The sequence below is a fragment of the Empidonax traillii genome, unplaced genomic scaffold (assembly GCF_003031625.1).
Source record: "Empidonax traillii isolate 1590-97213 ecotype Southwest subspecies unplaced genomic scaffold, ASM303162v1 scaffold614:size843888, whole genome shotgun sequence".
Taxonomy (NCBI): Eukaryota; Metazoa; Chordata; class Aves; order Passeriformes; family Tyrannidae; genus Empidonax; species Empidonax traillii.
The window spans coordinates 124,075-136,731 of NW_020955807.1; the positions used below are offsets into that span (position 1 = coordinate 124,075).

The 12,657-nt window shown below is 43.8% G+C and overlaps 1 protein-coding gene across 2 annotated transcripts in view; it reads right to left on the bottom strand.

The window, feature by feature from the left end:
* The window catches only part of PLCB1 (phospholipase C beta 1), a 320,638-nt gene that overhangs the window by 82,932 nt on the left and 225,049 nt on the right, over positions 1-12,657 (bottom strand). For both annotated transcript variants that reach the window (XM_027898673.1, XM_027898674.1), the window contains exons 10-12: positions 9,575-9,721; positions 3,581-3,738; positions 474-556 (exon numbers count right to left, since the gene is read on the bottom strand). In XM_027898673.1, coding sequence (XP_027754474.1) covers positions 474-556; positions 3,581-3,738; positions 9,575-9,721 — 388 coding nt within the window. The remainder of the gene's footprint in view (positions 1-473; positions 557-3,580; positions 3,739-9,574; positions 9,722-12,657) is intronic.

Consider the following 12,657-nt stretch of genomic DNA (forward strand, 5'->3'; position numbering starts at 1 on the left):
TTATTTTTTGGCAGAAACAAACAGTTCCTGGCCATCCACATCACCTATTTTGCAATCCCAAAAGTCCACGGTTCTGGCCTCTACTTCTAACCCACGAGAAATAGAACAAATTCTGTGCTCAGATTATCCTTCTAGCACAGAATGGGGTCTCCAGCAGGTGAAATCTTGCCCTGCTTTCTTGGCAGCATTGCCACATCCCAGCAGGACACACCGAGACTGTAAATTTAACAAAATACATCTCCCAGTTACTCGAACTCTCTCACATGAAAGGTCCTCATTCAGGCAGGTTTTTAAGAACACGTCCAATTCATCCTGATCCTCTCGGTTACTTGGGCTGATCTTACAAGTTTATTTTTGGGTAAGGGCTGTTGTTGGTGTCCTGTAATGAAGTTCTCACAAATGGATCCACAATTCCATGCCTAGACCTTATAAAAAACCGAAACACCATCCGAGGAAACGCGGTAATTACTTACGAATCCACGTGGTTCTCAAAGGAAAGGAGGATTGGGAAGGGCGACGTCTTAAATGCGCACTCAGCAATGGCTTCTATGACTTCCTAAAGGACCAAAATAAACACAGTTACAAATTTATGCCTCTAAAGAAACAGTGGTTTAATCCCTGAAGGCACAAAAGACCCAAGGAGGTCTGAAATCGTTCCCTGGGATCAGACCTTTGGCTCTGAACATCCCAGGGAGCTGTGGGTGCGCTTTTGCCACAACCAGATTCTTCAACCTGAACCGTAATCAAACCTCAAAAACGCCTGACAGGTCTCCAGCACCACATTCCTCCAGAAATGACTTATGCCTGCCAAAATCAATAGTTTAAATGTATTACTCGGTCTCTGCGTGGAGCTGTTCCGTGCCTGGAGCCACGACTTCCATGTCCTGCTCTGCATTACAATAAACATGCTCTGACAAAGGCACATCTCCCAACCATCAGCACAAGCACGGATCCATAAAATCCTCAGTTACTCTGAATCACAAATTTCAGTTCCCTCTGTTTTTTTGATGGTAGAAATCTCTTCAAGGCAAAAGATAGGAATAAAAAAAAAAAAAAAAAAGAAAACCACTCAGATCAAACAGTTGGCCGTGTAGTCATCATCAAACAGAGCACTCAGGAACCAAAACTTCCGTAAAGTTTCCTTTCAGCTCTGATGGAAAATGGAAATCCAGTAAAAAAGTCATTTGCTAACGCTGATTTTAGTGGGTGCACAACATAGCAGTGCACTCACTGTTACAAATGATGAAATGTCTCCCCCTTGGAACACAAATCTTTTTTCAGAAGAACATAAAACACCAAGGACTTTCCACATGCACTGCTGTCAGACTCTGGAGTTTACAAGAGCCTCACACTCTGCTGTTTATAAGAACCCACAAGGATGACTAAAACCTAAAAGATCTATTTATTTTAAACAAGCTTTCTCTGGGGAATCCTTTTCTTCTTTCCCTGCACTTTTAAAGGCTCTGTTGAGGAGTGCAACACCAAGAAATCCACTTCCTCAAACAAAAGCTGAGCTTCTGGTACCTTCTTCTGGTACGTTTATTTTCAACTGCCTTCCCAGCTGCAAAAAGGGCTGAAGTCCTGCATGAGTGGGGAAAATAACCTAGAAGGGTAAACACTGATGAGATGTGGGGATGAAAAGCTCAGATACTGGTTCAGTGGAGAAAGGTGTGTGTGCTGGTGATTCGGGCTTGCACCGCGTTCAGATGTCAAGGCAAACGCTCCAAGAGTGAATTGGATGCTCCACCGTGAATTGATTCACACATTTCTGACACGTTATTTCACTGCCATTTTGCTCCTCCCCAGCCAAGCAGAACACTTGGGAGTGTTGAAAAGAGATCAGCATTTTTCCACGTGGAGAAAAAACACGGGCTCTGAAGCGACAGATGAAATATTCCCGAGGAGGTTTAAAATGCCTTCCACTACCTCTCCTGCAAACACAATGCCTAGGGTTCAACATCTGAATATCCAGGGATAATCCTCCTCCCTGCTAACGATCCTCTCAAGAATCAGATTAACTTTGTTTTAAATTCCTGCTCATGACCGAAGCAGTTGAGAGCCATCTCCCTTAATTAAAGGACTTGCAGCAATCAAACCCCACGCCTATAAACATAATTGGCTGCACATAAACACAACTAGGAAGTTAATAGCAAACGTGCAAGAGGGCTGTTTCACGTTTTCTTGTGATTAACCCCATCAGTGAAGAATCGGAGAAAACAAGTTGAAAAAAAAAACAAAATAAAAGGAGTGTTCTGATTCAAGTGGAAGTTTGTGTTGTGTCTGTGTGGCAGTATCGTTTGGTTTTCCTCCTAAAGGAAGGCACTAGAAGACAAAAAAAACCCAGGCCAACAACTCAGGCTTTAAGTGTGGGAGACACCTCTAAATCCAGAAGCCACAGTTAATCCCTGTCACATAACTAAAATCAGTAATGGACATTTTCCCACATATTCCTGCACACAGCTGAGTTGAGAAAGGCGTTTCCACGGTGAGTTAGTGTCTCAGACGAGGAAGAATTATTTCTTCACACTTCAAAAATGACACCCTGATATATCATTATAAGCTGTGCTGACTCCCAGTCCTAATGCTACAGGAAAACACCTCCACCGTGGCCCCTCTAACACCCTGGATCAATAACATCTTTAGGAATAACAAGATAACAATGTAAGGTTACTGCTAAGGGTCTAGAATCTGCCTTCTGTTACAGAAAAAGGAAATAGAAGATGAAATTCAGTAATGCAGACGACGTGTCGGGGTTTGAATGGCACAAATATCCCCTCACAATCTCCAAAGATACTAATTTTTCTTTTTCAACCTCCAGTGCTTTGGATCTGATCCCAAATGTCAGGGACAAGGGTAACATTGCACACACCGTTATTAATACTTTAAATTTGTGAACATAAAGCTGAGTGCCTGGACCTTGTGGATGGAACCCGCTCATCTAGGCATGAGCAGCATATTCTCTGCTCACAGGGATTTAAAGGCTTGCAAGCTGTAGAGATTTCCATGATAGTTGATGTCTCCTGCCTCAGCTCAGCACTCTTGTCTCCCACTCCCACTTTGCCAGCAGGCAAAGAAGAGGAAAGGAGTGAACTGATGCACTGAGTCCTGCTGTTCAAATCCTCGTGGCCTTCCTCTGCTCCCTGCTGTGTGCTACGGAGCTGCAACCCACACCAGTCCTCCACAGCCCCTGCTGACACCCTGCCAACCCGCCTGCACTGGCACTACCTGCTCCTCCAGCCCTGGCTGAGGCCTGCCCTGCTCCCCTCCCTGTGGGATCCCCTGCAGGGACGTGCACAGGAGCAGCGCCCTGGGCACCGAGCCCAGTCCCCAGATGGCACTGCTACCACACCACATCACCCCCTCTCCTCCCACTGCCATCATCACCAGGAACCTCTGCCTCTGCGAGACCCAAACACTACAACTCTCCTCCTCCAATGACTCTGCACGCGCTCTGAAATCTCCTCTTTGCCCTCACATCCCCCTCCCTGCGCAGCGACGTTCTGGCGACTGTCTCACACGCAAGACCCCCTGTGGCTGAGGCCGCCGAGCAGCAGCGCGCTGTCCCGCCGTCCTGCCGTACCTTGAAGGATATTTCAGTTGTCATAGTGAAGCCGTGGGTGATGACAGGCTCCTCCTCCGCTGTCCTCCCCTTCCAGCAGTCCAGCTCCACACAGCGGCAGCCCGACAGCAGCACTTGCCGGTACATCTCCACCGAGGAGTTGCCAGCCAGCTGTCCAGCTGCGACAGCACAAGAACAGGAAGAAAGGGAAGTCGTTTGGGGCCTCGGGAGTAAATACAAACAGTCTAACAATAATTGGAGTTAGCAGCAGCATTTATCCTTGGCTGAGAAGAGTAAGACTCAAAGGCACGGGAAAAGAGTAAGAACGCGATGGAAATAACTTTGGCACAGTCGGCGTCGCGGTTGGGATTCTAACCCTCAGCCAGATATGAACGAGCAGGAATAACCCAACTGAATTCAGCTCAAAAACTTCTGACAGACAGCACCAAAAACATGAAATAAAATAACAATAATAATTAAAAAGGCTAAGCTGGACAAGACTTTGTTATGCCTTGACAAGCAAGATGAAATTCAGATGCGACTCAGGGCACCGAGATCACGTTTTCTCACAACACGCAACACAGTTTAGTCCAAGATGAAGCAAACCTCCTGCAGTCACTAATGGCACCATTATCAGGTCTCAAATCAATATTTAATACACTAACCACTGCACTGAGGTGGCCAGTTAAATTTCCTGATGCATTATGTAGGGAGAAATTTAATGTAACTGAGAGCTCCCAACAGTGATATAACATAAATCTAAACAAGGAAAACTCACCTTTCCCCAAATTCAGGAACAACTAAAAAAAACAACACAACACACAGAAAGAAACCCCAGCCCAAACCACCACAGAAGTCCAGTTGGATTCAGGGAAGGATATCCAGCCAGGGTGGCTTCACCTGCTGCAACAGGTTTGATTCCAGTCACATGGATACAAACTTCTTGCAGCAGAGAGGTAATGGAAGAATGGCTTAGAGCTTCTTTTAGACGTTAAGAAAATGGATACAGTTTCCTGCTTTCTAACAGACTTCCTGAGTAGATCTGCCTGGATTTCTTGAAGGGAATTCACTTTCTTTCTAAGAATACAGTTAATTTACGAAAAGATTCTTTGCTGATGGGGGACCTATAAATACTTCATCTAGACTGGCACATAATATAAAGCAGATTACTCTAATCCTCATTTTATTGTCTCTGTGGTTCTATGTTTAGGTTTTCTGCTGGGAAACACACATCTGGGATTTGCTTCACAAAATGGCATTGTCTGCTGATGGTATATTACTGTTTTTACCTTCTACTAAAAACTGTAACAAAAACCCTTCTATTTGAAAACTCCTGTTTCCTGCTTCTGTCTGATACAGGAGCAGCAGCAATCATAAATACTCCACGAGGTACTAACATTGCTCCTGTTCAAATCCACAAGAATTCCCAGCTCCTGCTGGGAATTATTATTTTTAACACCTGTTAATAACCGAAGAAACTGGCCAGTGCTGGAAAGCTCTGAAAATAAGGATCCACTGAGCTACTTTCACCTAGAAAGCTGTTCCAATGCTGTCCTTCTTTTCCCCTCCAAGCATTTCGAATTTGGATTAACCAACTATTCTGTGATTAACAAACTCTGCTTCCTGAGAGAGCCCTGGCCGTTCTCACTGCTAAGTGATAAGATCCTCAACCTTCAAAAGTGCTTGAGTAAATCATGACATGCATCACTTGCCATGACACTTCTCCACAGTAACTTATTAATAAGGCTCAGGCATTTTGGAAGGATTCCCACAAAGGATAAGAGGGTATCCAACCTCCAAACCACACAATCTTCAGAAAGACTCCCAGTCAGAGTGCAAAATGCCAACACATATTTTAATACTCTTCCACAGCTTTCAATTTTTCTGAAATATAGAATATGAGGAATGTTCCCTCTAATGTTTTTTTTATATTATTTAGAAATTCCTGTTGTGTGAGTCTCTATATGCATTTGTTCCAAAGTATCCCTTTTGCCTTCTACAATATGATCACACAGACACTAAAGGGAACACTTCCAGGATATTTTTAATAGCCTGATTAATTTTTCAATACTGGAAATTGAAAGCATTCTGTACTCCTTGCTATAACACAAAGAACACCTACAGTAATACCATCACATTTGCATCCCATCACCCTGTATGGGCTAAGGAGAAATGGATTTTGACAAAAACTCGCTTTTCTGAAAAACATCATCGGCCAAAAGACACCTGACAGGACACTGTGGAAAATGAGCCAGTGCTGATCGATCCAAGCTGAGGACATGGGCCATGTTTCCCCATCCAGAGCAGTTCCACACTTCTGTAACACTAATCTGCTCAGTAAGTGCATCCTTGCTGGGTCCTTTCACCACTTCTCCCTCACACTGTGACATGTTCTGCTACTGCCTGTCTGTAAGGCTCTCACCCTGGGGTGGTGTGGCCGGGCTTGCTCTGGCCAGCAGCAGGAAGGCACCTGCTGTGAGCTCTGATTCAGGCTCCCCCCAGCAGAAGATGCAGCTCTGGAGTGTGCCAGGAGCTACAGACACCGCGGGGTAACCTCGTCCCGGCTCTGGGAACCCCTGGAGAAAGACACGCTGCGAGACCAGCTCAGTCTGTCCAACTGCAGGGAGGGAGTGGGACCCGCCAGGACCTGCTCAGGGAGCGCTTCCCGTGCTGCTGGCTCTGTGTATCTCAGTCCTCCATCAGGAATGATGTGGTGGGGCTGGAAGGGAACCTGCCAGACCCTTCTGAGCTCAACACAACAGCCAGCCCAAAACTGCTGCTGATGGCACGGCATGCTCAGAGCAGGCACCACCCAGCTCTCCCTTCCCTTCCATATGGTGCTTTCCAGCTTGGAAACTGCAGAGGCACCGTTTTGGAGGCTCTGGAGGGGAAGGAGGTTTCAAGCAAGCGTTGAACGTAGAGAACAAGCAGCAACAGTCAGCACTGAGGAACTGCTGAGAACAGAAAAGCTGCAGGCTGGTGGAGGAGAGGTGAGAGCAGCAGTAAAGAAGGGAACATGCCCCTCATGGGACATTTTCCTAAAATCAACTGAAAGTACTGGACTGTAAGCAGGGAAGCAGATGCTGGGGGTGGATGGGATAGTCCCACACCGGCTACCTGTGCTCAGCTGACAGCTCTGCCACCTACTGCTGATATTGTTTTTCCTTTTAGCCAAAATATGCATTAAAGGTTCATGACAACAGCAGTGACCTGAGGTGAGACTGGTGAGGCACCAGAAAAAAGCAGAGTTGCACTTCAAGGGTTAATAGGAATAAAGATATAAATATGATAGCAGTGAGAAAAAAAGATGAGAGACAGCAAAAATAAAGTTTGCAGAAGATGACATTTCTTTAAGTTAGCCCAGGCTCACCATAAATCACTTTTTACTTCATGGATTTTTACCTTTGTTCTTGAAAATCACATTTCCCTAAGAAAAAGAAAGCAGTAACACTCCTAAATAAATAATCAGGACTTGATGTACTGCCAAGGGTTTCTACTAAAGGCTAGGAAAATGATCAGTGTAATTAAAAATAAATTCAGAGTGTGCACATGTTTCTTTTTGTGTTATAATGTTGCTTCTTTGTGCATGCTTTTTTCTGGGTTTAAAAAAAAAAAACAACTAACAAAAGGAGAGATAAATGGGAGGGCATTAAGCACAGTGATCATAAAAGTATTGCCAGACTGAACGGTTTTCTTATTGTCCTTATAACTATTACACGACTCGTTGCTATTTCACGGCTTCAGTGAGGGCAAAGGTGCTTCCCCCTTCCCAGGCCACTTGAGCAGATCCTTCAAACTCTGCCTGGGGAAAAAGAACAGCCTGCCACCATTCATTGTGTTCACTTTACCTTCCTGTTGGAAGAAAGCAAATGGGAATGTGGTTGCTGTACCTGGTCTAGGCTGCCAGTTTTTGTAATAAACGGATAAATATCAGATCATTTAATCCCATCGCTGGCCAGCGGTCACACATCTACTGAACATAATGAACCCACTGAAAAGGGAAGGGCTTGTGTTTTGGGCCTGTAAACGTGAAAATTGACGCTCTAAGAAGGAATTGGAAAGAGTTTCAAACTTCTGATTTACTTCCCTCAGTTTGCTATGCCAGGAATATTATGGAAAATTAAAGGGCTGAAGATTGTATTCCCAAATGTAGCTTCTGAAGTTACTCAGAAATGCAGGCAGAGAATACCCGTAGATGCAATCTGAGATGATTTGCAGACTTTCACATACAAGTCAAAGCAAACTTGGCGAGTGTCAAGGTAAATAATTAAACACGTGAGGTCACTTGCAGTGCAGTTGAAAAAATCCAGAACAGGTTGGACTAATCAGGAATTCCCATCCTTAATTCTCTGTTCTTTGGCTTCTGTGCCTCTAGACCTTTGGATCACACCTCTGTCCTGACCAACCCTGACAAAAATCCGTGCTATGGCACTGGCTATAAATTCCTGCTGGCAGAGGGAAGGAAAGTGCTTTATCTCCTCAGATCAACCTTAGACTGCACCGTCTTTAAACCTCCCCGTGGGCCTGTGCTCCTCACATTTGTAAAACAGCTTTACTGCTGTCTCCCAGAAAATCTGTGTAAAGCTGCAGCATTTGGCTTATGCGGGCCCTAATCCTCACTGACAGAACACAAAGTCCACGCTGGAGGTAAGAGGCCTGCGAAACATCACAGTTAAAAACTGCTTTTGCTCTGGCCACGTCTGCCCTCTTCCAAGGAGCATAAATTTCTGCATATTGGAATCACAACTTAAGAGGGGCCCCGCTGATTTTCGCTTCTTTTAATTCAGGGAAACGAAACAGCTGTCAAACAAAATACTTATGTGACAAGTTTTAGCACAAAACACATTTTTAGAGGCAAGATATAAACCTTCGAAAAATGGCACCTAATGGAAACAATGGCACTTCATTTGCTTTATGAGGGCACGAGAAGGTGCCATACAAACTGTTATAACAAACATAAACCAGACAAAAATAACTCCCCCGAGGTCTGTTTAAACTGGGCATCACCACTGCAGGGCTTTGTTTATGTTTTGGCATACTGGCAATTCAGAAGAACTTGGTCAGTTAAAGCCAGTCTGTCAATAACACCAAAAAACCTACGTTATGCATAAGTCACATTTTTAGCACTTAGTGCAGCATTACTTTTTTTATTTGACATAATGCTGAGTCTCTATCAAACATGACAAAATAAACATCAAATCAAACAGGAGAGACAGAACTCCCTGTGCATGTCTGCTTGTCAAAAGCATTTGTTCCTACATAAACTACACTAAAATAGTAAATTTACAATCATTTTCTCACAAGTTAACAGTGTCTTACATAGAAAACGAGTGCCAAAAGTTGAATTCCTAAACTGTCTTTTTGGTTTTTTTTTCTGAATCTTAAAGTATTGTTGACAGTTTGCTGTGCAAACAACACAGTTCAGACTGTAACTCAAATTAACAGGAGCTTCTGGGTGCTCAGCCTCTTGAAAAACACGACAGCACCCAAAAATTTCAGCTCAGATATGAGATGCGGTCAGGGAGTAGAATTCCACCCCTTGCATACACGGACTGTCAGAAAGTTATGTGCCATGTTGGAACCTCCCTAATCTCTGAATCAAAGAAAATTTCATGGAGCTTAACAAACTGTCAGATTTAATGTCTAGGGGCAAATTTATTAGCTACAAAGATGTTTTCCATATTCTGCTCTGCACGCTTGTTCAGCTGCCATCAAAAGTACATCATTCATTCTCCTCCCCAAATACAGACCTTAATCTGGAGTCCTGTCTAAGCTGAAGGAAAATTTCTGGCCAGACTTTATCTGAACAACGTGACTGCTGTTCACCTGTTAACAGAAGTATATTTGGTGCGGTTGTGTAGAGGCCAGAACAACAATCAAGAGCCACTCCTGCTTCCCCGAAGGCTGAACTCCATGATTGTTTCCTGCTGACGGCTTTAGTGTATTTTGTGGTACCCCTGAAAACACGCTAAGAATTCTTGTAAGCTAAGAAATGGGATCTGTCCAGCACTGTACCTGTGAGGTAGGTGTTGTGCGAGGAATTGATGAAATAGTGTGACAGTGGTTGAGACATATCTTCGTTTAAATCCAGTTTCTCAGGCGGAACGACGCCGTTCTCTTCTCCGCTCAGGTATCGCATGAATCCATCCACTGATATCTGTCCTGAGAGAAACACAGATCCAGGGAAAGCACCAGTCAATTTCAAGGGCAGATTTTGTGACAAGAAGATGTTATGTTCAATATACAGTTACACAAAAGTACCTGGGAAAGACCATACAACCAGCCCAGCCTTCACCCAGTTGTCCACATATTCTTTTGTTCCTACTACCTCATTTTCAGCCATGTAAGTCGCAGGTAACTCACCTCCCTTTAGCTGTACCACAGATAAATCATTTCACAAGCAGTTCCTACAGAAAATCAAGAGCACAGGGGAATCAGAGCCACAGAAGGCTGTAGGAATAGAGAAAATAAATCCAGGCTATAAAGGAAAGGGGCCTTTTGGGGACCAAACAAGGCACACCTCCCAGAGGAAACCAAGAAACCTGCCGAGAGCCACAGACACGGGCAACTTTGACCTCTCCTGAGTTTGGTTCACCATGGAACTGCAAAGCAAAGCAAAACAAACTAAATGAAGCACCTTTCAAGTGGGAACTAAGCTCTGCTTTGTAATTTTTATGTTTGTCTTCTAACTCCTCTCTCACTGGAGTGCCAGCATAAATGATCATTTCATATGCTGCTGGCAAATTGGAAAGCGGAGTCCTATCCTCAGCTTAAATATCACCACTGATCTCAGAGGAGCTGTGCTGATTACTTCAGGATGAATTCTGCTGTCAAGCCTTCTGCATAAAGTTGACTTTAGGGTGTCGATTTGTACATTCAGACTCAAAAAAAAAAATCCAGTAGTCTATATTTGAAGATTAATGCTTCACTGAACAAATTAGAGACAGTTTTTCTTGCCTGGTATTTTTTTGTTATTTTGTTTAGATTCCATCTGTTGATTTACTCAACCATACAGCTTTACTTAATTCAGCTCCACAGTAAAGCAGATCTGCTGTATCCCTGATGAACCTGGAAGCATCTATGTGCTTGGTGACTCTCAGCAAGGAGAATTTCTTACCTCTTGTCCCCAACCCAAAACGTTCTGCACAGTGTGTCTGTTAAAAAAACCCCCTCAGACTGTGGCATTGACAAATGGGAGACTTCAGTTTGACTCCTGACTCGGCTGCTCTCCCTTTTTACCCTAAAACATATAAGCTTACACATACTTTTCTAGCATATGAAACAGTACCAGGCAACCCTGCATAATTTTCTTTTTTAAAGCTTGTAACCACATGATGCAAATATAGCATGTAAAGCATTTACTTAAAATCTGTGCTTAGATCTGAGGACTTGGCTCTTGATCAGAGAAGAGAAGATGTAACAGCCCTAAAGGGCAGATCCTCATTTTCATAACAACCCAAGACTGGTGACACTAAACGAAGTTATTCGTGTGACAAGAACTGCAGTGACAATACAGAGAAATGCAATTATTATTCATTCTTATGACAACTGTAAGATTGTTGGGAAGAAAACCATCCACTACTTTAAGGCTGTAATCTGAATGCGATCTTGTCGGGCTCCACAGTTGCTTTGCTAGAGTAACTAATCACCCACAGACTTTGCTTTTCACAAAAAAACCTCTGAGATGGTGAAAATCGGGGAAAAAAACCACCACTGAGGTTTTTCCCAAAACTGAGGATTTAGGAGTATCTCTTCTGCTGCATGAACCTACCCGAGGAACATTAAGAATGCCAACAGTATCAGGTGCTACCATGGAGTCAGCCTGACCTAAAATCCACCTGAGAACTCTGCACCAAGTTCACTGGGACACAGACAGGGTCTGGGGTGTGCATTCACACCAGGCAAACAACATCATACCAGGAAAAACAGTTTAAGATCCAAATGGGAGAGGTGCTACACAGGGAACCAGTAAAGCCATGTCATATTATAGTGAGCTGAAGATCCTAATGTTAGAGACAGCTCAGTCAGAGTCATCTTCAGGATCTGTGGTCTTTTGTGTCCTTCCACCCAGACTAGGAGGGTTTTCCTATCATTCCTGCTCTAGGCTAAAACAAAATGTAGTAGTTTGCATACACACAATTCCCCCAAAAACCTGTGGCATCACAATCACCCTATTCAGAAAAAAAGGCTTCTGTTGGTTACATGGATAGTCGGGTCGGTTCATACAGACATGGTTTTCAAGGTTCTCAAAGTGATCTCTGTGTTTAATCCTCAGAGTGTACCTGACAAACAGGGTCTTTGTGGTCCTTGTTTTTCAGATGGACACCTGAAGCTGAGGATAAACTAACGGAGCGGATAATAGCCCATGCAAAACCTGTGGGTTAAGCTGGGAGCTGAACTGCACAATCTCTTGAAGCCCGTCTGGGTGAACCTGAGCACCTCTGCAATAACAGGAAGCAAAGCCCAGGCCTGCACTTCCTCCCTTCCCTGTGTTTTGTGGTTCACTCTGCTTCTTTGCTTCCTTCCCCGCTGAAGTAAGACAAGGTCTGCAGAGTGCTCCTTCTGTGCACTGGCACTGGTATTAGCATAAATCACAGCACGCATTATCCACACGTATAATTAGATACTTTCTGAGTTACACAGTTGTCTGAGCTTACGGCTGGAGAATGCTATTTTCCCCATCATAATTAAGCAGTCAGCATTTCAGAAAGTGAAGCAATTTGCAAGTTCAATTACAACCAATATTGCACCAGCGAGATTTTCTCCGCAGAACGGAGATGGCAGATGTCAAAGGGGCTTTGTATCCTGGAAATTAAGGAGTACATTGTTTGTGACCATTGTCAATGATATTCCGAAGTCAACTGCAGTGAGGATGACCCTCCGTAGACGCTCACGCAAAACAAAATAGCCTCAATTTATTGGTAAGGTTTGTTCTCTGTTTCCTTAAGCACGCTACAAATTTGCCACAGAAAAAAGTAATATGTGATCAGTTCTTTCCATTACAGCTGTCACCTTTTATCTTCAGGTATATATTAGAAAGATTTAATTAGATATAAAAAGTTGGAGAGGCAAGAGACATATAATGCAAAGACACAGAG